This window comes from Sander vitreus, chromosome 2 (genome assembly GCF_031162955.1).
Source record: "Sander vitreus isolate 19-12246 chromosome 2, sanVit1, whole genome shotgun sequence".
Classification (NCBI taxonomy): Eukaryota; Metazoa; Chordata; class Actinopteri; order Perciformes; family Percidae; genus Sander; species Sander vitreus.
The window spans coordinates 30,120,753-30,147,957 of NC_135856.1; the positions used below are offsets into that span (position 1 = coordinate 30,120,753).

The 27,205-nt window shown below is 40.1% G+C and overlaps 2 protein-coding genes across 2 annotated transcripts; one reads left to right on the forward strand and one right to left on the reverse strand.

The window, feature by feature from the left end:
• Nucleotides 1–6,029: 6,029 nt before the first annotated feature.
• Nucleotides 6,030–14,741, reverse strand: LOC144527429 (group XIIB secretory phospholipase A2-like protein). Its single transcript, XM_078265440.1, has 5 exons — nt 14,451–14,741; nt 11,276–11,556; nt 9,936–10,024; nt 7,579–7,744; nt 6,030–6,360 (listed from the first exon to the last, which is right to left on the reverse strand). Exons 2-5 carry the CDS (start codon nt 11,538–11,540, stop codon nt 6,242–6,244), a joined length of 639 nt encoding a protein of 212 aa, XP_078121566.1. The 5' UTR covers nt 11,541–11,556; nt 14,451–14,741; the 3' UTR covers nt 6,030–6,241.
• A 61-nt stretch (nt 14,742–14,802) lies between these two features.
• Nucleotides 14,803–25,356, forward strand: LOC144527422 (uncharacterized). The gene is made up of 10 exons (XM_078265427.1): nt 14,803–15,286; nt 15,390–15,468; nt 16,381–16,740; nt 18,005–18,118; nt 18,300–18,414; nt 18,541–18,650; nt 18,746–18,900; nt 21,109–22,910; nt 23,000–23,101; nt 24,810–25,356. Exons 1-9 carry the CDS (start codon nt 15,201–15,203, stop codon nt 23,080–23,082), a joined length of 2,904 nt encoding a protein of 967 aa, XP_078121553.1. The 5' UTR covers nt 14,803–15,200; the 3' UTR covers nt 23,083–23,101; nt 24,810–25,356.
• The last annotated feature ends 1,849 nt before the right edge of the window (nt 25,357–27,205 follow it).

Genomic DNA, 27,205 nt, shown 5'->3' on the forward strand with positions numbered 1-27,205 from the left:
GTACAATATGTTGCTATCGGCGCTATCGCGCAGTAGCAGCCGAGAGGAGTATCCATCAGGCAAGTGTTATTTAAATATACTTCTGGTGTAGTTACACACTTTCTAATGCCTCGTTTTATAAGTACAGAAACTATTTGTACTAGTGTAGAAGTTTAGTATCATTCCAGGCATTATTAGTGGGGTAATTTACGAGATACAAACGTGGATCCATTAGCACCTGCACTAAGCTAACCAGCTGATAACGCTAACTCGACCAACGTTACAACAAGGGAAAAAAGCTTATGGGGGGTTCTTTGGCTCGAGGTCAAGGTGCAAAGCAGCCTAGGGTGAAATTACACTGAACCATCACTTTAAAAGTGGCTATATGTAACTTTCAGTTTGTGTTGATTCTAGCGGCTGCTTTGGACAACAGCGGTAGTGTTTTTACCACTCCTGCTGTCCTAAAGGTCTTTTATGGTGCTTTATTGCCTACAGTAGATTACTGAGTTAGCATTACCAGGAGGTCAGAAAAGAGAGAAAAGAGAATATGTTACAGATGCATCATTGCATTTCAAGTGTTGCATACTTAGCCTAGATGTACCGTGAGCTAAATCAGGTAACATCGCACATTGTAAAGTTATTTTATGAATGAAATAGACATATTACATACCTGAGGGACAATTCTGGGACGTTTTTGAATCATTTACAATCCCGTAATTGTCTCCATCTGTTGAAAGCCCGACTTTCGCCCGTTGTCTTTCACTCATTCTTTTAGCTTCTAGTTGTTCTTCGTTTAATTTCCTTCTTTTCTGTGATGGTACTGCCCCAGTATCAGCCATAACTACAGTAGATAACTTCTAAAACAAAATTAGAATAAAATTAGGCCTATATAAAGAAATCTCCTGCAACCTTTTACATGGCTGGATACTCACTAACGCAGGCTTTTCTGGTGTTACGCCGAAATCTGTGAAAACTATATAAAAATAGCATTCTTTTCCTGTTACAGGTCATTTATGATCATCGGATGGAAAAATACACAATTTCATATTTACATTTTGAAAGTTACATATAGTCACTTTAATTGCTAGTCTGTGTTAGGACCGGTTTTAACCATTTCAGGACTACATTTCTGTGAATATCACTACTTTGTAACTCTCTTTCTATACCGCCGTTTTTCTCTTGGTGCTGTATGAATTTGATTAAACAAAATATGTTTTGCAGGCTTTGTCGTAGTTTGTAATATATATTTATATCCTTATGTTTTCCGGTTCTTTCCATTTTCCTGAACATGATATCTCAGGAACACCTTAAGGGATAAACTGATTAGATTTTGGTGGCCAAAAGTTCAAAATTGACTGAAACTGTGTTTTCTATCAGAATCCACTTTATTGGCCGAGCATGTGAACACATACAAGGAATTTATCTGTTTTTGTTTCTCCCAATGAACTTACACACTGACAGAAATAAAGCAGAACAACAACAAAACTTAAAGGACAATTCCAGCGCAAAACGAACCTAGGGGTTAATAACAGATGTGTACCCACTCAATCGCTCTCTGTAGCTTGAAAGAAGCTAGCGTCGACCGCTGATTAGCTTACAACGCTAGTATTCGGGGCACAGGGAAAGTAAAAACAAATCGCTATTTTTATACCACTAAAAAGGCTCAAAATATCACCAAACTTCAACGGTAGCATAATGAGGGTCCTTAAATGTTAACCGAAGCATTGAGAACTTTGTAAGTGTACAGACAGTTTATTGAACGAAGAGCTGCGGGAGCTCCGTGAAAGGGCTACGAGAGAGAGAGCTACCGGTAGCCTCGTACTTCGGGAAACAGGTGGTGTACCTATGGACATTGTGAAGCTATGGCCACTGAACAGGAGTGTCTGTGTTGCACGGAGTGGGACCTGTTGCATCGCGACACCCAAGAGACGCAGTGTTTTGTACGGTCTGAAGATTTCCCCTCTCTGATAAACAGGGCTGTACTTGAAACTTTTTTCCATGTCCCGAAAATAAATTGATGACGGCGACCCAGACCGGAGGCACCAGATGGAGAGTTATCCACTGAGTAAGTACACTAGACAAGTTATGTTTTGCATCGGTGCGATTATTTCAGATATATTGAGCAAATTGCTTTTGATTTTAGTTTGCATCGCCAGCTGTAAGTCATGACTGGTTTTCAAGATGGCGGCTGCATGTAAACATGAACGCGAGTGTCTTTATAATCTATCTTTTCATTAAACTGTCTGTACACTTACAAAGTTCTCAATGCTTCGGTTAACATTTAGGGACCCTCATTATGCTACCGTTGAAGTTTGGTGATATTTTGAGCCTTTTTAGTGGTACAAAATAGCGATTTGTTTTTACTTTCCCTGTGCCCCGAATACTAGCGTTGTAAGCTAATCCGTGGTCCGCGCTAGCTTCTTTCAAGCTAAAAACACATTTGATTAGCAAGAAAACATGTTCCAGAGAGCGATCGAGTGGGTACACATCTGTTATTAACCCCTAGGTTCATTTTGCGCCGGAATTGTTCTTTAACAAAGTCAAGTCAACGCGGCACGATGGCTCAGTGGTTAGCACTGCTGCTTCACAGCAAATAGGCCCTGCAGAGTTCGATCCCTGGTCCAGGCCTTTCTGTGTGGAGTTTGCATTTTCTCCCCCTGTTTGCCTGGGTTTCCTCCATGGATGTATTAAGAGAACCTCCCACCATAAAGACATGCATGCTAGGTCACTAGGACAACAATTGAAAATTAGCCTTTTACATTTACAGGACTTTTTAAACAATTTTTTTAATTGATTTTGCAAGAAATGTTGATTAATGTGCATTGTTCTCATGGATACATCTACATCAATTGTATTAATGTATCCCTATATCACAAGTCACAAAAATGTGCCTCAAGGGGCTTCACTGTCTGCACAGCAAACGGCATCCTCCATCTTCAGACCATCGACTCTGATGGGAAACAACTCCCGAAATAGGATCATACTAAAAGTTTATAATGATAAAAAATTGTTCTAAGATTAAAAAAAGAACCCTAAAGCGATTGAGAATATAAAAGAAATATTAAATAATAGCAATGGTGTTAGGACAAGGCAGATTTAAATTTAGGCAAAATCATTAAAATATAGTTGTTTCTTACAATTATCAGCAAACGTTGCTTGTCTTAATTGTGATGGGAGTTTGTTCCAAACCTTTGGTGCATAACGACAGAAAGCTGCTTCACCATACTGTGTGTAAACACCATGTTTCTCACTGGAAATTATTCACTGGAAGCATATTTTTACAATAAATAGTATTAATAATAACAATGAACATTTTATTAAATTCACTACATATAGACTACTACGATATGAGTCTGGACATTAGTGTTGAACTTAAGATCGGTCTTTTTGAAGGTCTCGGAACGACCGCATTTTTAGAACGATGAAGAGGACTGGATTTTATATCAAGACCGGTCAAGACCACAACTGCAGGGAAACCCCTTAACTGCCTGTGCATTGTCTGATTTATGTGTAATAATAACTGTGATTGGATGTAAAACTTCCTGCTTCAATTGCAATAACTTTATCTTCTTAATCTTTTATTTGGATCCCCATTAGCTGCTGACAATGTAGCAGCTACTCTTCCTGGGGTCCACATAAAACATTCACAACATATGCATAAAAATACCATACATACAATTTTAAATACCTGACTTAAATAACGACTCAATTCTAACTTTAAATGTGTTACTGTCTCCCCAAGCACTCCTGAGAAAGTGAATAAAAAGGGAGACAGGAGAAGAAACTCTGGCTATCTGGGAGATGTCAGCCAAATTGTCGGTAATACAATCAGGCTACCTAAACTATAAGGAGTTTTCTGTGGGTGTTTTTTATGGGAATGTGGATCTTTCAGATTTGAGGAGTGCCTATGGTTCGCGTTTTCCACATCTCATCGTGTGATACAGTGTGGGACTCGCACTGGTCTGGTCTTGGTCTCGTTTGGTCTCAACCCCTTAAAGTCTTGGTCTCGACTCGGTCTCAACCCCCCAAAGTCTTGGTCTTGACACCGTCTCAACCCCTCAAAGTCTTGGTCTCGTCTCGGTCTCAATCCCTCAAAGTCTTGGTCTCGACTCGGTCTCAACCCCCCAAAGTTTTGGTCTCGACTCGGTCTCAACCCCTCAAAGTCTTGGTCTCGTTTGGTCTCAACCCCTTAAAGTCTTGGTCTCGACTCGGTCTCAACCCCCCAAAGTCTTGGTCTTGACACCGTCTCAACCCCTCAAAGTCTTGGTCTTGACTCCATCTCAACCCCCCCAAAGTCTTGGTCTTGTCTCGGTCTCAACCCCTCAAAGTCTTGGTCTTGACTCGGTCTCAACTCCTCACAGTCTTGGTCTCGTCTCAGTCTCAACCCCCCAAAGTCTTGGTCTCGACTCTGTCTCAACCCCCCAAAGTCTTGGTCTTGTCTCAGTCTTGATACACTCTGGTCTTGGTGATGACTTGGTCTTGGTTTGAGTGGTCTCTGACTACCTAAACTACAACACAGTTGGACAGACATGGATGTAAACTGCTGGCGGAGGAATACACGTGAGGCGGTAATTCTGGTTTATTTCTGAAAATGGCCAAGTCGTATTTTGCATTTACCCACCAATGGATGTACCCATACTGAGCAAAGTCCTAAAAGAATGGACATGTATGCTGTTGACACAAACACTCACTTTTACCATAGTCATGTTCAATGTTTGACAAAAGATAGTTTGAATTTAGTATTGTTCATTTTAGAATAATTACCCATTAGCGGATGGATCGTAATGACCTAATGATCCCCTGACTTTTGTTCTACTGCCACCAACATGTCAGTTTTTAAAGGTACTCACATACACATACATGTAGCGAAATTCATTTTCTGCATTTTAACCCATCCCTCAAGGGAGCAGTGGGCAGCCGTTTACAGCGCCGGGGGACCAACTCCAGATCTGAGCCAGTGCCTTGATGAAGGGCACTAATTGGACAACCTAATCTACATAACCCACACACACACGGGGATTACATGCAAACTCCACACAGAAAGGCCCGGGATTTGAACCCAGAACCTTCTTGCAGTGAGCACAGTGCTATCCCCTGGCCCACCATGCCACCACCACTGTGTACTGTCTATTGCGAGTACGACAATGTTGTAGGACCAATACTAGATTGGTGGAGTATACTCTTTGATTCTGACCAGGTCAACACTGTAAACATTAGCTTGTTAACACATGAGCTGAAACTAGAGCTTAGACCTTATAATTACAGTTTATGGCTTAGGCAAACAAAGAACTGCTAAAAACAAGCTACGTCTGACAAAATGTTTATTTAGCTGTAAAATTGTCAGTGTACAGAAGATGAACACTTAATAAACCCCTTAGAGTCAATGCAGCCTTTCCTTTTTTCACCATTTTTGTTCCCCGTTTAGAGCTTTAGTTAAGATTTGGACCCAGTACATAAAATGTATATATTATTATTTAGATACCTCATTAGCTGTTCAATTCACCTGACAATCAATAGCTGCAGTTACTACAACAGTAATTTGTCATAATGTTGAATGTAAACTCCCCCCAAATTCTCAGAATAAACAGTGAGGACATGACTAACATGTCCACTGTTGGTAATAATAGCATAGTATTCTCTCCATTTATTATTCATTCCAACCTTGTTTTTGTAGGATAAATATTATTTTTTAAGCACTCTAAGTTGATTGGCTAATGAAATATACTGATCGGAGGACTTCTGGGTAAAGAATACGGTCAGTAGTATACAATGAAATGAAACGATCACATTCACGTATGTGTCAATAACATTTATTCATACAGTAGACTAAGTAGGACATGATAACACACCTAAAGTATGAAGCACAATAGGCCTTTTCCAACAGTATTGGTTCTAATACCAACACAACAGACAACAGTGATGCACCTCTACAATCAAACCATATATATATATATGTATATATATAATGTGTATATATATGTATATGTGTATATATATATATATATGTATATATATATATATATATGTGTATATATATAATGTGTATATATATATATATGTGGGCTTGCAGCTCAAGTGAACTTTCAACAACAACATCTAAATTTTGCTGCAAAGTACAAATAATGACTTTGAACAAACCCAGAACAATAACTTATAACAATAACCCAGAACAAAAAAGTATTTGCAACACCATGACTCACATCTTCTGATGTGTTGCTGTAGTTGATACTGTTATAAATAGGAGAGTGGTTCGCGCTTGAATCTAAAGTTCATCTTTCTCCTCTCCCTGACAGAAGCATGCTGCTCTCTGGCCGTTCATGTAGGGTCTGCAGCCCAGAGTCCACACTGTGTTGAACAAGGTGTCTGCTACCGTTTCACATGCTGAGGAGAGAAAGTGACAAAAACAGGAATGGCAGTCAGTACAGAGCAGTAGTTCTTTAGAGCAGAGCAATTAGTTTTTAACAGTCTACAGACCCCAAATAACATTTACACATAAATGAACTGTGTGGACAGGATATGGACGTTGTTGGTCAGTAATTTCTGTGGCTTTTTTGGACCACATGCTTTTCCCAAATAAAACATAATTCTCTCTGCAGACCTTCACGTGTTCAGAGTATGCACAAAAGAAGGTATTGTTTGACATTTTCTGAGATTTACTCCGCATACAGTTAATTTCATAGTACATTGAATTATCAGTAGGCCTACTTGACAGGTTTTAAGCACTTGAGCATTGTAATCATTTGCTGGGATCACAAGAATTATTTTCATTTAAATAATAGGCGATTGGTTTCAGGACGTTTGGATCTCTTCAAAAGGGTTTTATATATTACGTTAAGCGCGCATTTATAACAATGAAAACTTTTCCAAGACCACGTTTTTTTTTTATTTCAAGCACGACATTTTAAAGATTACTGATAAGTATCACAAGTGGTCATCATGACATCATTTTCAGCTGTCACATAATGGGTTTATGCAAGTCAACCCAGGCCATGCCCATAGTCGCAGTTGTTGAATTGTTAAAGGTGAAGTTGAGAGAGAATGGTGCTGAAAAATGGGGATCGGCTCAGTGAAAAGAATCAATGTTTATTGCCATTTGCAGGGCCGTACATTGACATTTTTGTGTGATGCTCTTATACCAGGATCAGACTATGCAATTTTTTCTTTCATGACAGTCACTATGTCAGACTAGACAGCCATATTGCCAAAACTTCTTGCTGTCTCTTCGACCGAAAAGTGGAAACACTACAAGTATGACACCGACCAGCCCCCAGACCGAGTCCGCTCTACAAAAATATAAGAAATGAAAAAATACAATAAAAATATAAAGCTATATAAATATAAACTAAAATATAAAGTAGGAGAACAATATAAAGACAAAACAGCTGTAGATTAATAAAGTTATGACTGCAAAAGTGCACCGGAGACGAAAACTACTTATGAATATAGACATTATTGCACCTGAGATTTTTCCCATTGTTATTGCACACAGACACACATTGTTATGATATTGTACTTGAGACATATTGCACATTGTATAAAGACTACTTGTGAATATATACATTATTGCACCTTGAAATAAAGGTTAAAAACATTACTAACCTTCAACTTTTGACACAAAGCCAAGGCTCTTCTTGAGGTCAGAGCAGATGCTGTGGAGGCACCAGCGGAACTTGGAGTCGCAGCGGTACTTGTTGGAGCCGCACGTGTCGTAACACATGTCCAGCTGATTGCAACACTTGGTCATGGCAGGGATGCCCATGTCCATCTGGTACACAACAGAGGTGATTACTATGCAAGTGTGGGGGGTTTACAGGTGGTTATTTTGGCTGTACACTAAAAACTGTTTCCATTATTCGGTCAAATGTAGACTTCTATGAATATTTAGGGACTGTATTCAAATTATTAGGGGCAGGGGGTTCAAATATTATTTGCTTTTCCCCCTAGTTTTATTTTCTTCTTCACCTTTGTCCTGCGAGATTTACTTTAAAGGTCCCATAGCATGAAAATTTCACTTTATGAGGTTTTTTAACATTAATACGAGTTCCCCCAGTCTGCCTATGGTCCCCCAGTGGCTAGAAATGGCGATAGGTGTAAACCGAGCCCTGGGTATCCTGCTCTGCCTTTGAGAAAATGAAAGCTCAGATGGGCTGATCTGGAATCTTGCTCCTTATGATGTCATAAGGACGAAGGTTACCTCCCCTTTCTCTGCTTTGCCCGCCCAGAAAATTTGGCCCACACATGAGAAAGAGTGAGACATCATGGCTTTCAAACAAGCAAAGTGGCAGTTGGTCAAGGCCATACCCCCCACCCTCCATCTTGCCCCCCCCTCTCCTCCTCAATAGCTACAGACACAGAAATGGCACGTACTAAGGAAAGCTCATTGTGGGACTGGCTCTAGTGGCTGTAATTCTGCACCAAGGCTGAATTTCGGGAAAGAAACTTCAGATACAGTATTAGGGGACCACTAAGGTCTATATAAAAGAGACTTCAGACACAGTATTAGGGGACCACTAAGGTCTATATAAAAGAGACTTCAGATACAGTATTAGGGGACCACTAAGGTCTATATAAAAGAGACTTCAGATACAGTATTAGGGGACCACTAAGGTCTATATTAAAGAGACTTCAGATACAGTATTAGGGGACCACTAAGGTCTATATAAAAGAGACTTCAGATACAGTATTAGGGGGACCACTAAGGTCTATATAAAAGAGACTTCAGATACAGTATTAGGGGACCACTAAGGTCTATATAAAAGAGACTTCAGATACAGTATTAGGGGACCACTAAGGTCTATATAAAAGAGACTTCAGATACAGTATTAGGGGGACCACTAAGGTCTATATAAAAAGAGACTTCAGATACAGTATTAGGGGACCACTAAGGTCTATATAAAAGAGACTTCAGATACAGTATTAGGGGGACCACTAAGGTCTATATAAAAGAGACTTCAGATACAGTATTAGGGGACCACTAAGGTCTATATAAAAGAGACTTCAGATACAGTATTAGGGGACCACTAAGGTCTATATAAAAGAGACTTCAGATACAGTATTAGGGGACCACTAAGGTCTATATAAAAGTGACTTCAGATACAGTATTAGGGGACCACTAAGGTCTATATAAAAGAGACTTCAGATACAGTATTAGGGGACCACTAAGGTCTATATAACAGCATCCAAAGAGCAGCATGTCATGGGACCTTTAAGAAACTTTTCTCTCTTTTTTTTAGGAATAATATATTTGTCCCATGGTCCATAAAGCTGTGTTTTGACATAATGCAGAGACACAACAGTCATGTCTTTGCATTGGGACTTTTATTTTTTCACTTCACAATAAACCAGTAGCTGGTAGAATCATACTGTCAGTCTTAAGAAACAGTAGACATGAATCTTAGATCTTTAAGGAGCTGGCCATTATTTAACTAGCCAAGAGTCGCTTTGACTAAAATATAATGCTAGTTCAGCACAACCCATTCTGTTCTGCTAATTGGTGAAGCAAAAATAGTACAATGCTAAGAATCTCTGTGCCCCTGTTCACTTAATGTGAGTGGTAATAACTGTTCATTTAGTACTTAGTTCAAAAATAGACAGAAGCTGGAATGTTCAATAAACATTTGTTATGATTTCCATAATTCTGGCAATTGTTAATTGTGTAAGAAGCATTGATCCATTAACATGATAAGCTTGCAAGTGGGGCTAAGTTGAGATATAGAGCAGAGGGTGTTGCAATGTTTTAAGTCAAAGGGAGGGTCCAAAGCAAATATTTAGAACTCTGAGTGGGGTCTTGCTATTTAAAAAAAGTCCAAAATAAGTTTTGTCCCTTTTCCCAACCCAAATCATTTTTGTACAGTCCCTTAGGAATATAGATTAATTTTTTTTATACCCGCATCAACTAAATTTCCAAGTTTGATCAATCCACATGAATTTGCCCTGAATGGACAGAAGAAGCATACCCCGTCTGGAATAGGAAGACCAAAGAAGTAGGAGGTACATCCATCAGGTTCTGGCATCTGGTAGCCAGGACGAGGAAGAGGAGCTTTACCTGAGAGGGGAAGCAAAGCAAAATATCAGATGTATGTCACAGCGGGACAGTGCTGGCTGGTTTTATAACCATGTGGGTTCAAAAGTAGATCCATGTATGCACATAGAGAAACAAAGGTTACTTATTTGGTTCATATCTTTTCACAAGTTATTAGACATATTCACCACCAGTCAACACATGAAACCTCTCCTATAATGCTGGGGTCACAGTCCATTTCCAGGCCCTCTTCCAAATGATAACAAAGATGATAAGAAGAAGTTCATTCTCTCAAGGGTTACGTATCAGAGTATTTTTTTTTATTGGGTTTACATCGTTGCATTTTTGTTCCACACAGGAAATGTCCAGACTACCGTATAACCACTGAGTTTATGATGTAATATGAATGTATTATCCTATAAGTATACTATAAGTATACTGTGAGTAACCATACTTAATGCTAATGTATCGAAGAACAACACAGGAGCATTTATGCAGAGATAGATTGTGCATTGCATACACTGTTAATACTGTGTGATAACTGTTCTGGGAAATGATTTCATTAATATTCTATTTGTATTTTAATAGTAATAATGATGCTAAATGTTTGGATGAATCAAAGTAGAAGTAGTTTATAATGTGAATATTTCAACTTATTTTAAAAATCTAATTTAAATGAGAATTTGCTTCATTTCAACATATTAATTTCTGCATATTAAGGACGGAATTTACAAAAATCACTATTCCGATGCAAGATTTTACTTTCTCCACAGTGCAAAACAAATGTTAACAGATGAGAGTCTAACCTAAAGTGTGTTCTTATTGTGAAAAGCCTGCCAATTAAAAGGTTTTGACCCATATATGTTCTGTACTGTATATGCATTTTTTTAGTTAGAAAAGGCAAAATACTTTTTGCCAGTAATAATCAATATTTATAAATTTGACAAGTTTTGATTCCAAAAAGAAGGAAGTATTTTGCATTCTCCCCAAGAACTGTGTCGTTAATGGGGGTGAAAACAGCATCAACTGGGGCGTAAGACACCCAACCCTAGTCTAACCCTAACCCTTTCCACCGCTATCAATGCTAAAGGGAAACTGCAATACATTTCCTCCTTTCAATTAAGATGAAATTGTAACATATTAAAAAAATTTTTTTTTAAAAAGCATCCAAAATTAAAATACCAATGGTGGACCCCACTGGCTGATCAGTATCATTATTATTCTAACCTTAAGCTATACTGCGTTAATATCTACTCATCCATTTAAGTGACTTACCATATCGGCAGCGGTATTGGCACACTCCATCACGTCCACCCATGAACTCTAGCATTGAGTCAAAGTATCCGCTGACTGACTCAAAGCCGCCTCGCAGGGAGTTCATTCCCCACTCTGCGTTCTCGTCCTCGGCCTGCGAGCCATCGGCGGCCTGGCCCGGTGCTGGTGGTGTTGCAGCTGGGTCCTCAGTCTCTTGACTGACTGCACCGTGGATGAACAGGCCCAGCAGGAGCAGGAGGGGAGCAATAAGGGCCCAACGGGTCATTCTGTAGCTCAGACAACTCCACACGAACAGTTAGAGTTCAGAAACTGAAGGAACACACTCACAGCGGCAATACTGAAACTGTGTGCGTGCCCTGAACTTTGAGCCAGACAAAGGGATGGCCTCATATGTGGAAGAACAAAGTCCAGCCTCTATCTCCTCTTTTTTTGACATATCTGAGCTTTTATCACTATTGCTGATTAAAGAGAGGCAGAGTGTACTTGTTCACCATTCAGTCAAGTGGATTCAATTACATTTTAATCCCATTCATTTAACAGTTAATCTTTCTTGACATTAACACAGAGTAGCAAGCGGGATAGAGCGGATTTGCTGTAAAATCAGAGAGCATCACCTCTGTGCCCTGCTTACTTGTTTCTCAAGTCAGTTAAATTCATGTGCAAGGTGTCTGTCATTATACAAAATTAATGAAATCACCTAATTATACATCCCACATCTGGTAGCACTTGCTACTGAAACCTCCAAACTAGCTCATAACAGCATTTCATGTATCAACCACAAAGGTGTTTGGTCAATATGATACAATGATTTTGTAAGGAAACTGAGGAGAACTGAGTCTAAATACTCTCTAAGTGTGTGTGCGTGTGTGTGTGTGTGTGTGTGTGTGTGTGTGTGTGTGTGTGTGTGTGTGTGTGTGTGTGTATGTTCAAAAGCAGATTTCTGACGTTTTCTTATCATAAAAGCATGACTAAATATGGATTCTCTGAGGTTATCTGGTGCACTGTGCATGCTTGAAAGTGTAGGCTTTTTCATTGATTTGAATTTTTTGATTTTTTTTATCAAAGGGCAACGGCAAATGAAGATAATTCTAATGTGACAAGACAGACCTCCGAGTCCAGCTAAGGCTTTTTAGTAAACTTGGCACTTTTGTGGGCTAAATTTCTGAATTTTCAAAGGGAAACATGATGGGAAATACTTTACGAAACGACACTCATCACAACAACCATTGATTTTCACAAAGAACATGTAAATACTATTCAAATTGGGAGATACAATAATAAACAGAAAGTTATCACTTAACATAGGTGGAGAGTCAAAGACAAGAAAGAGAGTCAAAGTCTTCAAAAACAAAAGGCACTGATCAAATAACATACCCAGACAACATACCCATCAAAGTTATAGTCATTGAGATATAAGACAATGTAGGCCTAGTTTCTTAGCGTTTAATGTTTAATTAATACTAGAGATGCACTGATTACAACTTTCTAGGCCGATTCCAATTTCCGATTTTCTTTGAGTTAGGCCAGCTGATACCGATTTTAGCTGATTCCGATTTCATTTTTTCTAACCACTTTACAGCACACACAAATATTTATTTTCTATCTTTTCTTTAATAGAAAATGTTACATTTTGCATAGAACATTTTTTAAATAGATAATCGCTATAAAATACAACTATATAAATTACTCCTGGTGTGGGAAATTAGCACACATCTAAAGTGCAATGTTATGGAAGAACCATTTCCTTCTTTTCACATCCAATATCCAACTAAACAAATGTGATATATTTACCAAACTAAACTTCTGTATGTATGACAACAGGGAAAACAGGTAATGGCAATACAATAATATAAAAATAACAAATAAAAATAAAATAAATATAGCCTTAATGCAGTATAAAGATATTTCTCAAAACACACACACACAGGCCTGTTTGAACGTCAATAGTAACGTTACCTGAAAACAGCGTGTAGTTCCTTTTCTAGCAAGTTTGCTTTATGTGTCATTGTGCATAAATGTGAACACTACCGTTGCCGTCAACGGGCTTATCTGCTAACGTTAGTTACCGATGGTTACCTCGGAACAATCCAGCAAATAGACGGTAGGCTACCCTAGAGTGCCGTTACCTGAAACACATGATTTAACGTCACCGCTCATTTTACACACAGTTTAACAACAAAACTAAACTCTTTAAAGATTACTATGTTTTTAATGTTGGTTTTAAGCGGTATGCACCCCCACTAACCTGGAAAGCGTTTTAAACAGTAACGTTAATACAGCGTGTCGGAGGAATACAGCGTCTCTCTTTTTGTTGTTGTTGTTGTTGTTGTTGTTGTTGTTGTTTGTCTCCTCCAGCGGTCAGCGGGGCGTCCGAGGCAGAGAGACCACAGCGTTTGCTAACGTTAGCTTCTTGTCTCATCTGGGGTCTGATAAACTCATCAAAGTCAGTGTGCCCAACGCTATTTTCCGATAAACTGTAGCTGTCATATTTCACAGGACCCGCGTGAGTGCGGTTTTCATGTTCCAGTTTTTCAGCCTCAGAGGGGAGAGAGAGCGGCTGACTGTTCGAGCCGTGTATAATTACGACTTTATGACATTTCATAAACAGCTGATTGAGCGGCAGTGCGCCGCTGCTACATGCATACAGCGAAAACCCTGCCTATGCACGTGTGATGTTGCTGTTGCGCGATGTAAATCATGCGGCACCCGAGTGCATTTGACCGGCATAAAATCGGCATATGTCAGTCTGACCGGCAGGTCGCCGGTCATGGCCGATGACGTGAAAATCGGCCAATTCCGGTCACCGGCCGGTCAATCGGTGCATCTCTAATTAATACACTCTGAAAGAAACTTAATGACTTTAATATAATTTAAAGTCATTATTGAAGCCTGTAAAATTTGGGTAAGACAGTTTTTTATTTTTATTTGATCAGTACATTCATTATTATTATTATGGAATATTAGCTATTATAAGAGATAATCAAGTCCTACCAAAACCAAACCCAGAGCTGCATCACAAAAGCAGTGTGAAAAAAGTCCATAACAACATTTTGTTATGAAAATCAGCAACATGGTATGTTCTTGTAATAAAGTCATTTTTCTTTAACTTTAGGAAGAATAATTGAGGTAAAAAATATGGAGAAAGTGAAAGCTTTTTGAAGTGACGTTAGCCTACCGTTTTATCAAACCTGTAAGGGCCACCCCAGCCTTTACACATCATGTACGTCACCAAATATACTAGACAATACTAAACTGTACCGCTAGATGGCTCTAGGTGTCCGGGTTTTCACTCTTTATATACCGCATACTGTCTATGTTATATCAAAGAATTTCTAATAAGTATCCGTAGACGGGCTTTGGTTATATACAGCAGTCTGTGGTCTTCACCACCCTCTGTCTATATTTGGTAGAGTCCCGTGACTTGTCTGTTCAGAGCAGAGGGATCTTTGGTCTCTTCCAATGGTCTCTTCTATGGTCTTCATCCCCCCCCCCCCCTGTCTATATTTGGTAGAGTCCAGTGACGTTTGTCTCAAACACGGAAGAAGAGGCGAGCGATTCGATTGAGTGAACTCGTTTATTATACATCCATGCTTATACCTGATAGTGAGCAATGCGAACAACAATTAACCGGATCGCAACTCAAACTAGAATGTGTTTCGCCACTTCATCCCTGAACAGAAAAACAGGCTAGGATAGGTAACACCTAGCTAGGGAAGACTGAAAAGCAGCTGTGTTTTACTGATAGTTGTATGAGCGCGAGACAGCGTTTGTTATCACGAGCATCCCCGTTGCCAGGTGGCTGTTTAAAAGTTGGTTTCTGTTTTTACTTCCATATCTTCTGACTGGGTGGTCACATCCTCGGCTATGAGTGCCATGCTAGTCTTTCTACATTAACACACAAATAACTAATAACGTGACAAATATAATGGCTTTCGCAAACCTGTTCACGAGACTGTCTGCTGTCGAAGAAGGTGTGAAGAGCCCCGCCGGTCAACCCGCCTTTACACGCAGGTAACGTTATTTAACGATAGTTAGCCGTTAGCTTTGATGTGATCGAGGGAGCAGGTGGTTTTAATGGCCTTCATCTGCAATACAAACTCACTTTGTTTTACAGGAACGAGACTGAGACTGGTAAAAGAGGAAATGCCAGAAAGAGGAAAGCCCATGATGAGCTGACTGGCTCTCATAAAAAGGTAAGATGAACTTGAACTATGTTATTACGTCGTAAAGTTTGCATCACATATGGTCTTGCTAGCTGAAGCTCATATTCTCCACCTTTTCCTTGGTGTTTACTTTGATTACATTTGGAAACCTTGAGTGGCCAGGCTATCGGAGTCGGCAGGAAGTAAGGAGAGTCGGCAAATCAAAGCATTTCATTTGAATTCTTAGGAAGATTCGTAGCAACATACCATAAACACCAGAATCAGAAGAACTGATCTTTGTTTTTGTTGTGGTAACAATAGTGATGTCAGTTAGATTTGGTTTGTTCAGAGCTATGGAATTTTAAAAGAAGGGTATCTCATTCTGTCAGGCAGTAAATATCCATCAGGATGGCCTACTCCATCTGTAAATGTAAGTAAAAGTAGGGTAGCTCATTCTATCAGGTAGGAAATATCTATCAGGATGGCCTACTACCTCTGGTCTGCCCTCTGGACACCATAGAGGAGGTGGGGGAGTCGAGAGGAGGATGTTAGCCAGGCTGGCATCAATCATGGGCAACACCTCTCACCCCCTACATGAGACTGTGAGTTCCCTGAACAGCTCCTTCAGCAGCACACTGCTGCACCCTCAGTGCAAGAAGGAGTGCTACCGCAGGTCCTTCATTCCAGCAGCATTCAGACTTTTTAATGCAACACCATAACGTAGCACTGCTAGCTGTTTCTGCAATACGAGCCATCTCTGGACAATATTCTGCACTATGCATATTTATTTATTTATCACTCTTTGTTACCTCCAACTGTGCAATATGTCATATCTATTCACCAGCACCTTACTCATCTGTATATCTGTGTATATATACTGTCTGTTTATATAAGGGCGTTTAGTGTGTAAATATGTCTGTTTTTTTTTAAATTATTATTATTCTATGCATTTTCTTTTCACAGAAGCAAAGTTACCAAGCCCAGACAACCAGAAGGTATGATGCTGCATCCTTCAAAGACGATGACTCCAAGGCCAGACACTACCATATGCATAACACTGACAACGGACATTCAAGTGTTGGCTTCACCAAAGAAGTGATGCATAACCACGGTTACAATAACATGTGTCACAAAGGTCAGAATTACAAAACTAAAAATAACCATAATGTGAACAAGCAACAGCAGAAAAAGAATCCGGATGGGCAGAAATATCCGCACCAACAGAAGGATAGATGGAGACCTGCCAATAGAGGTGGAAACCATCAGACTAGACCTACTTGGAGAAAACATGGAGGAGGCAGTAAAAATAAAAATGACAAGCAGGTAAGCAAGAGGCTGTGCCCGTCAGGATAGAAATTATCCATCATCAGTCTGTAACCTGTTTCACTTTGAATGAAAGGACATTTGCATTAAGGCCACCTGCTTTTGTGGTAGAATAGGTATTCCGATCAGTCATTTTGCATTTCTAAGGGAAATAGGGACAGAAATTGGAGTGATGGTCCCCAGTTTAAATCTGGCCTGTAAAGCGTGATTTATGCTTCTGCGTAAAATCTATGCCGTAGCTATGCCGGACCTTACGTGTTGACGTGCACCTCTTGAAAAATTAACTACACGTCGCTCGGCCCTGGCTTGGTAGCGTTTCATTTCCTGGTTCTCCTTCTAAATAAACAACATGCGATCAAGGAGAGGGTTAACTTTTCCTGCTCCAGATTTCCCAACGTGGTCAGAAAGCACAGGGGACACACTTTGTTTCTCTCACTATGACTCTAGAGTCACTACTCGCTTCAAAGCTAATCACTGTCACTCTCTCACTCGCTCTACCAACTCACTACACACACACACACACACACACACACACACACACACACACACACACACACACACACACGCCGGCTCTGCTGAGATCGACGCACACACCAACACACAAGTGTCAGGCCACTTACGTAGGCTACGGCGAAAGCTCTGCGTGGAGCCTCCGCAGAACCATAAATCAAGCTTAAGCTTTGTTGCACTCTCTCCCCCCACATTTCCTGTCTGCCTCTCAACTGTATACTGTCAAAATGATGGAGAAAATGATGACGATAAACAGGCATGGGGCTAAAATGCTTTTGATACTTAAGGACACAGTTTTGACATTGAGGTAGCAACAAATGGCCTTATGATTCAAAAGCCTCTAGGCAGACAAAGTCACATTAACCTAAAAACACAACAGAGATAAGTGGCCCAATACTAGTTTGAAAATAACACCCTCAAACTATTTGAAGTGAACACATTTGTCTAATTTCATTTCATTTTGCATCAGAAGCAGTAACTGTAAAGTAGAATTCTTGGTATTGTTGTGCAGTGAAAGCTACAGGCATGTCTCAATGTTAACTAGATATTTAAAGTTATAGCCCAGCCTGCTCCCCCGTGAGATGTGAGGACACCCTTACTTTACGCAAATCAATCCACCAAATGTAAGTAATTAAGTAACTGCCCCTAACAAAAGCTCAGAATGCCACTATAGTTCCAGGAGCAAACAAATGCTTCCTTGAAAATGTATTAATCAAAATGTGAATCTTATTGTTTTACTCCTTTTTCTTCTTAGGACGTCCAAGTGAAACGTCCAAGGTTCATGACACAGGAGTTCAAGGACCAGCATGCTGTGTTGGTGGATGGGCGGTTAGTTTGTCGACATTTCCTTTATGGAAGGTGCATCAAGGCAGGTTATGTGCACTATGTATATAAATGTATAATATTTGTAAAAAGTGATACTATACCACTTATGTCAAAGTGACTTGTAGGATAGAAAAAGAAACGTCTGATTATTCTGGCCTTTTATTGAATGTTATAACTCCCACTTTAATGTCCTAGCGTTGCGTTCTTCCCTTTACTGCACGCAGGCTGACGACTGCCAACTGGAGCATATTCAGGGTTACAACGATCTCATCAAAGAAGTGTGCAAATTCTACGTCCAAGGCCACTGCATAAAACCGGAGAGCTGCCCATACATGCATAATATCCTTTGGTTGAACAGCGATAATTTCTCTGTCATAAACTCATTGCAGTGATTGGTATTGTACTGCAATTTGTCAGTAACTGGAGGCTTTGGGACAGCTAATATTTCCTTTACTAAAGCTGCACAGTCCTTTCCTTGCAAGTTCTTCCACAGAAATGGAAAATGTTCTCAAGGAGCAGATTGCAGGTTTTCCCATGAGCCACTAAATGACGTCACTAAACCGCTGTTGAATGAGGTGTGTATGTAAAAGTCGGCTCATGCAAATGTCGTTAAAATGTTTTGTATACGTTGCTGTGTGCTGAAGACAGTTACATCTTCTTCTTACTGCAGACATTAAAACGGGATAATGAGCTCTATGAACAACAACAACAACAACAACTTCTTGCACAAAAAGCTGAACAGGAGTCGTCGGCACAGCCAGACAACACAAATGAGTCAGAAATAGAAGAAAATAAGACCCCTGACACACTCCTGCAACCAATCAGGTATGCATGTGACTTAAACTCATCACTGTGATTTTGTAAATCTGTCAGTGTAATGATATGAGTCAGTGTTGTAGTCAAGACCACCTAAACCTCGACATCACCATGTGTGTCAAGACCAAACAACTGAAACATACAGTATACACACAACTAGCTAATATGTATAGCTAATATTAGCTAAATCACTTTGGGTGAGGGGTGAAGAGATTTCTGGAGAGTTTTGGTACAGAGGCAGATTGATTACTTTAGCTAGCTAGCTTTGCTAGCGTCATTTACACTTACCTTACTTTATGCTTCCTTACTTATTGCATAACATTTGAGGTTGTCCCAGCTGTGTCAGTTAGCGTTACGTTGCAGAATTTACACACTGCTGTGTGTTTTCTTTTAGATTTAGTTTTGCAAATAAACTCTTTAAAAAATATATAATAAATAAAATTAGGGCTGTCAAACGATTCATTTTCTAATTAAAATGTTTCTCGATTAATCGCTGAATTTCTATAGTTAATCGCGATTAATCGCATGTTTCAGTCACTCCAGAAAAACGCGATTATGCGATCGCATAATTCAATGCATAATCAGCCAAAGTCTGCATATTTATGCCGCATTTTTTTCAAATTCGCCGCACTTTCACCGCATAAATTGCCGATTTCCGCACAAAATATGCAGGGCTTGCATGATTTCATAATCCCCGCATTTTCGTTGCCAAAAAGTCACATATATATTAGCAGAAAGTTGAAAAATGTTGCGTTTACTTCACACAAGAGCAGCCATGTTCCCCTGTTGCCATGGGAACTTTGTGAAGTGACATAATTACGCGACATGAACATCATCGAAAAGCTGCAAACCACGCCATGAAGCCACGATGAAACCGCAGTTTTTGCAAGTTCCTGCAATTTCATGGCATAAATATCCCGCATAGTCCATCGCATTTTTTAAGAAAACGTGCCGCATAATCATGGATTTTTGCCCGCAACAATCAGAAAAAAACTCCTTTCCTCCTTTTCCTCTGACTGATGTTTTACTGAACTGTTTTTAAGTACATATTAACAATGGAAAGCAATTCTTACCAGTGTATCACTGTTCCAGTGTGGCTGCTTTCTCCGTGTCGTACAGGCTGTGTATGCGTGAAGCTACTGTCCCCCTCGACGGCAATAAGACGGGTCAGAACATGCCAACCGTAGTACGTCTTTAAGACCCGAGTCTTGTACGATGCTGACAGGTCTGCAGTTCGTTGCCACCCATTTCGCAAGAGCTGTAGTAATTTTTTGGATTTGGTTTCATCACCAGGTCGACGAGTAGCACTCTCCGAAATAGTGCTTTGCCTGAGTGGGTAGCGTCAACCTGAGTCACATTAATTAGCTCGTAGGTCGTAGCTGAAGCTTGACGTGCTTCGGTGATATTTTAATTTGGCTTTACACAATGTGCATATGGCTTTTGATTTGTCTACGAGCCGTCCGGGAGTTTTGGAAAATAAAAGCGCCATTCAGAGTTGTGTTTTCCTGCTGTCTTTCTCCATCATGCCTGCAGCCTGCAGCAGCAGGATGTGTTAGGAAGTATGGCAGCGTGATGATAAGTAAAGGTGCGGCAAAGGGTCAAAATAGTAGCCTGTTAGGCACGACGGTAAGCCGAGTGAAGTGTAAAATAAATTAATAAATGGCGGCATGCAATTAATGCGATTTTATATATAAAAAAAAAAACGTGTTATGCTCGGCCCTTAATCGCATCACGATTAACGCGTTAATGTTGACAGCCCTAAATAAAATGCAATAAATAAAAAGTTATTACCGACGACTTGGCTGACATCTCCCAGACAGCTAGAGCTTCCTCTCTTGTGACATACAGTACATTCACTTTGGGAGTGTGTGTGTTAAGGGGGGGGGGAACGGGGGTTAACAGAAACACATTTCTAAACTGGAAATGAGTCAAGTTATTGGTTGCATTTGAAGCAGGAAGTTTTACATCCAATCACAGTAATGATGTTGACATAAATCAGACGATACACAGGCAAATTAGTGAAATCCTGCAGATGATGTCTTAAAATAAAATCCAGAGTCCTCTTTATCTGAGACCGAGACAAGGCCGAGTAAATATGTGGTCGATTCCGAGATGAGACCGAGACCTTTTTAAAAAGTCCGGTCTCGAGTACTACAACACCGATAGTAGTCATTAACATTCAGCTACTAGCGTGCTGATGCTGCTTTTATTTTTCAGGCCTAACTTTTACAACAGCACAAATGCTGAGAAGGAAACCTTGTCCTGTCAAACTGAAGAACTGGCTGACATTATGGAGGAAGCTGTCCCACCACATCCAACAGATGCCGCTCAACCTCACGACGTCCCCCCGTCAAGTAACCTCAGTCACGAGGAGCCAGTTTGTTATTCAGTTGCAGCAGTGCTTGGACCTCAACTATCTAAACCTTTTCCTAGTTTCTTTACAACTCGAGGACGTCCAGAATCTGGGCCGAGCTCTTCTTCTGATTGCACTTCAGGCTCTGCAAACCAAAGCTATGTTCCCTACTCTGTAGATGCTGTTCTCAGGTCCTGTAAATCAGTGGGAAGTTCTACATTTGGCCACACACCTACCACTCCTACTGCACAAACTGTATCCTATTCCCCACACGCTGACTTTGAAGAGAGCACTGATCCTCTGCTAAGCTCAGAAACCCCAAATGAGAGGGGCTTGTATTCGCTAAATACCAGAAATGAAGTGAACAAATCCCAGGAGAAAATATTCAAGAGCCTGTCATCCCATGACGTGCACACTGGCCTGTTTTCAAAGACCTGCCCTAGTCCTACTCTGGCCTCTAGGGATTACATGAAACAAAGTGGCAATATGCCAGAATCCCTGAAACTGGCCCAAAGAGCTGCTCATAAAGTCAAGTCGGAGTTGCTGCATTCTCCTGTTAACGTGGCAGAGAAAGACCAAAGACAAGACAAAGACGAAGGACATATGAAAGGAAGCATGCACCAGCCTACGGATATTACATGCTCTCTAAATTGTAAAAGTGAAGGTGTTCTTCCTATTGGACGCACTAATTGCAAAAGGATTTTTTTAAGTCCCCCTAGTCAGACATCTACTTCAAAACACCCTACACAGTTGAGGCCACATCTCTCTGTTCTGACGTCTGACTCCAAAGCCTCAAAGCCTTTCTGTCCCTCCTCAGGTTTCACAGAGTTTAAACAGAGTTTAAAGGTTCCTGTTGAACCTGTCACCTGTTCGACTAAGACGAGCGATTCTGCAAACTCTGCCAGTTGTTATTTTGCAGCAAAACAACCCACTGAGATCCACCTGCACTCCAAAGAGACACCATCTGGCCTCAAACCTGGCACACAGCGTCACTCAGCTGAAATCCCAGCAGAGCGCAGCAGCAAAATGGCCAATTGTGGTGATTTGGCAGTTGGATGTAAAAAGACCCTGAAAAGACCCTTTCATAGCCTTTTCGCAAGCCCCATTACTGACACGCTGCAGCCTATAGACGGTTCTGGAACCAGTTCCTCTTGTCCTCGAGGCTTAATTCAGTCTTCCTCTGCTGCTGCTCAGTCCACAGATTGCAGAGGTAATTGTGTTGAAAGTGCGGTTGAACCAGACAAAGCCTCTGCCAGGTCCTTCCGCAGCCTTTTTACTGCTCCTCTCCCTTTCATTCGGCCTCGGCCAAACTATTCAAAGACTTCCTCCTGTTCTCAACAGCCAGACCAGTCAGCTGATAATACGTCTCATTCATCAAATTCCAAACAAAGGGCTTCTAATTCCGAGATACCTCTTCCATGCCAGGTTAGAACTGATGTCAAAGAAATCCCTCATGCCTCAAGATCCCCCAAGTTCTCTACTAATCCTAAAATAGAAAATGAAGACCGTTCAACGGAGAATATAAATCTACCAAAGCAGCTGGTGTATACCGTCTGTAGCCTTGTGTCCGATTCCCACAGTGAGATGTCTACCAGTCCAACTCCTGCTAACAGTCCATCTACAACCCATACTCATCAGCCGCTGCCCGACATCTCATCCCACAAAGGTATGGGCATACCACGCGCTGCTTACAAACACTGGTGTGAAATGCTGATTTGTACTGCTGAAATATGTCGTTAATGTCTCACGTTGTAGGCTCTGCAGTAGCAGCCACTTCAAATTCAGTTCTGAAAACACTCTTTCTGGGCCTGAGCCCGTACCAACAGGATGGAGAGTGACAGGACAGTGTCCCTCCAGGTATGTGCCCTATTCATTCCTGTTGAAGAAATCTGTAAATAATAGCCATAAACAAAGCGTGGCCATCCTGGTGGAATTAAACATTAATCTCACATTAATCTAAAGAAAGAGAAAAGAAGAACAAAAGCAGCACAGGGTGTGTTTTTGTGAAGCAATAGTGGAAGAGTAATAAAAAGGAATAGAATATCTTTATTTGTCATTGTAACAGATACAACACAATTAAGTGCAGTCCTTGTCAAGTGCCAAACATCTATAAAGTAATATATGCCTAAATAAATACATAAATAAAGAATGCTACTACTGCATACATATTAATGCTAAAAACACATAGGAGACACACCCATACAGGCATCCACATCTAAAAATTGCACATAGCCCTATTGACATAGATCAGTGGTGGGAACTATACTTTAGCAGCATTATTCATTAATGCACTTATGGCTGTTGGATAAAAGCTGTTTTGTAGTCTGTCTGTCCTCGTTTTCATGGACCTGTATCTCCTGCAGGGTTTCCCGCTGAAGATTTGTTAGTTAAGGTTGTAGGGTGAGGTGTGTGTGTGTGTGTGTGTGTGTGTGTGTGTGTGTGTGTGTGTGTGTGTGTGTGTGGGGGTTGTTTGTGCGATAGACTACAGACTGTACTACATTTAACAGTTGAGGGAGTAGGGCTGGGCATCGTTCAAAATCTTTCGATCCGGTGCCAATTTCGATACCTCAGTTTTGATGCCGGTTCCTTAACGATACTTTTTTCGATACCATATGTTTTAAGATCCATTTCAACATCAACAAAAATACATATACAAAACCTTTCTTTCCACCTTAATTCCACCAGAATCAAAACGGTTATCAAAATTAAACACATCTGGTAACACTGCTCACTCAGTAACCGTAATAAAACTGGTTGTGCTTTTGGATAGGGGTGCACCAGTCAGATAAGGATTGGTATCAATCCGAACTTTGAAAAAATTAACAACATGAACATATTGTAAATAATAAATAAACATATTACACTGTGTACAGGCTAATATTGAACTAACTAAAATGCAAAGGAATGTAAAGAACAAAGACTTTTTAGTGCAAACTGCATAATGACACAAACCTTCAACAATAAACTTGGTGACTGCCCTGTTGTCAACATTGAACTAATGAACTATTAAGTGCAAAGGAATGTAATTGAATTGCCTTGTTGCTGAAAGGTGCTGTAGAAATAGAGTTGCCTTGCCTTACAACCTCAGCCTTTCAGTCAGTCATCAGGGCATAGAAACCACTGTTGTGCCTGCTTGTCTCAGAGGAAGTGTAACGTCAACAGGAACCTCTTTCGCCTCTCCAAACGCTGTCTGCGCGAAGTTTTAAAAAACTGTAACCACACTTGAAAACGTGTGTGTGTGTCCCGGATTACTGTATACTTTTGGGGTCCGGACAGCTTTGTGGGGCCAAAATGCTGGACCCCAGAACTTTAAAGGGCTGTTTGAAGGTTAAGACTTGGTTTTAGGATTAGAATTAGGTTATGTTAAGGTTAGGCATTTAGTTGTGATGGTTAGGATAAGGGGCTAGGGAATGCATTATGTCAATGACGGGTCCCCACAAAGATAGTGAGACGCACTATGTCTGTGTGATCAAAGTTGTGTTGTATCCTACCTTTTTTCTGGATAGTGTGGCCTCATCATTTCGTGCCTCTTTCTTATGTTTTCCTGTTATTGTCTGCTCCTCAGACTCAAGATTCACAGTCCAACCGTCCACTGAGAAAAAAAGTTGCACAGTCAACAGAGCACCAGCCCTCTCTTCAGACTCCACAAATCTCCTTGGATGCAAGAGGTGAAGAAACATTCGCACACATAACTTTCCATGCAAACCAGTGGTGCTACTGATGCAGCATCACACGTGACCAAGACATCAGAGGAAGGATAGTGGGTAAATGGGGACGTGGTGGCCAAACCATTTAAGGACTTTTTAAGACTTTAGACACTGCTGTTTTTCCACTTTGGACATTAAAGTTGGATTCAGTTGATTTATGTTAAATCACACTAATAATCTTGATAAATCTTGGCAGTCATGTGAAAATCATGTTATGATGGCGCACACATTTAAACCATGTTCAATATTTAAAATCTACAGGCTTTTTTATTTTTTATTTTCTTTTGTGCAGATTTGACTACTTCTACTGCTAAACATATTTTAAACACTGATCTGTGTGTCCTAGAAAATAAGAGTAAAACATTCTACAGCCGTGCTGCATAAATAAACTTAATGCAAAAATTGCCTTCTGAATGATCTTCTAATTGTTGTACCACAAATCGACAGCAAAGTCTTGTACTCCTTTTTTGTTTTAAATGTGCAATAATGTTAGTTTATTGAGAATTTTTCAGACATTTCAACTTTTGATTAAAAAACAAATACAATTTTGAACTGTAGGTTTAAATCAGGATGTCTGCTGGTTTATTGAGCAGATTAAAAAAGGACTTACAACTTAAAATGTTAGTTGTTGTAGAGAAGTTATGTCTTGGACAACAACAAATGAGTACATTTCATCAACGCCACAAGCTGTATATGTATATATGGATGTTTGTGATATACACTGGATTATACATGATTTGAAAGATTTGTTGACCTGTTTGGCCTGAACATGTGATGAGGCTGCAGGGTGACTGCAGAGGGTTTTTTAAACAATTATGGTTTTTATTCTAAGTAATTTCAGTTCTTGTCCTTCCAAATTCATTCTTCTTAGTTCAGCAATACAGGTCAATTTCTTAATGTTGCTTTTTAAAAAGGAACCTGTAAAAAAAACACTTGGAAAAATGCACACAGAACAAACAAAATCCACATTGTTATATGGCAAACTGCTTCTTTTTTTGTTTAGATTTATCCAGACAACAGGATTAAACGGAGTTTACAACTAAATAGTCCTTGCAACACTTCATAACCTTGTAGTGTGCATAGCTCTGTACATATTAACAGAAAAACGATACAACTACTGGCTGTACTGATATAGACTTCCCACAGTCTTCTGCTGTAGTCACTGTACATACCTCAACAACAGCCGGTGTGGTGCTGTCCACGTTCAGGACGGCACTAGCGCTCTCACTGTCAACTTGGATGAAGTTTTGTCTGATGCTGATGAGTGATGTGTCTGTTACACATTTCTACAAGAAAAAAGAAGTCCTATGCATATTCTTAATGAAATGTTTAAAAAAGAACAAATATTCAAATGGTAAGGTTAACTTGTTTATTGCGGTTCATAAAATGACTTTTAGAAGTTTTACCTCAACATTAAGCAAAATTACTAAAACTGAGTTTATTTTTTTATTAATAGTTATACTATTTGACTTTAGTTGATTGAGATGATTTGGAACAGAAAATGGGCAGGTGGGCTGCTAAGGATGTGATCATATCCACATTGAGTGTGTACGAGTGTACATCGAGTGTGTCCTAGGTCCACTGGCCCTGCAAATGCATCCCTATTGATTAAATTAGCCAGAAACTCACATTGATCAGGGGTCCGTTTCAGGAAGGAGGTTTAACAAACTCTGAGTCTAACCCTGATGTCTGAGTTGATTTACCCTGAGATGGGAAACTCTGAGTTTTCGGTTCCAGAACAGCTGATATGAGCTGGTTCAATCAACTCGGAGTAGGTTGACTCAGAGCTAAGCGCGTGCACCACCACAATAAAAAGGCAGCATGAATGGAGCCATGATACTACGATTCACCATGGTAACAACCACAAACAAACGGGTTGGCGGAAATAGGGGAGCGCGGGGCACAAAGTAACACCTTTTTGGTATAAAGTACAGAGATGTCTAATTACTTGATGGGTTTTATTACTTAAGGTGCAAAACGGTGACTTTTCGATGTAGAGTTACATCTTCATCAGAGTCCTTGCCGTCCTGCCTTGGTTGCACCGGATTGTTGTGGTCTGCAGAAGCGCAGAGAACTTAATCTTTTTTTATCCTACACTTTTTGGTTTTGGCTAAATATTTCTAAAACCATTCAAGTTTTACTGCTCATATTTTTATACAAGCAACATACATATCTCTGTTACAAATGTGCACTGAAAGTTTGTTTGTAGGACCTACCGTTCCTGAACAATTCCACCGAGAGTGGCGATAGGTTA

Bases quoted from the DNA above. Each gene is read 5' to 3' on its own strand.
- LOC144527429 (XM_078265440.1), bottom strand. From the start codon at position 11,540: ATGACCCGTTGGGCCCTTATTGCTCCCCTCCTGCTCCTGCTGGGCCTG. The intron at 7,745-9,935 runs GTATGCTTCTTC...GTTGTGTACCAG, and splicing joins GTCTTCCTATTCCAGACGGG to ATGGACATGGGCATCCCTGC. The intron at 6,361-7,578 runs GTTAGTAATGTT...TTCTCTCCTCAG, and splicing joins CTTTGTGTCAAAAGTTGAAG to CATGTGAAACGGTAGCAGAC.
- LOC144527422 (XM_078265427.1), top strand. From the start codon at position 15,201: ATGGCTTTCGCAAACCTGTTCACGAGACTGTCTGCTGTCGAAGAAGGT. The intron at 15,287-15,389 runs GTAACGTTATTT...TTTGTTTTACAG, and splicing joins CAACCCGCCTTTACACGCAG to GAACGAGACTGAGACTGGTA. The intron at 18,651-18,745 runs GTGTGTATGTAA...TTCTTACTGCAG, and splicing joins CTAAACCGCTGTTGAATGAG to ACATTAAAACGGGATAATGA.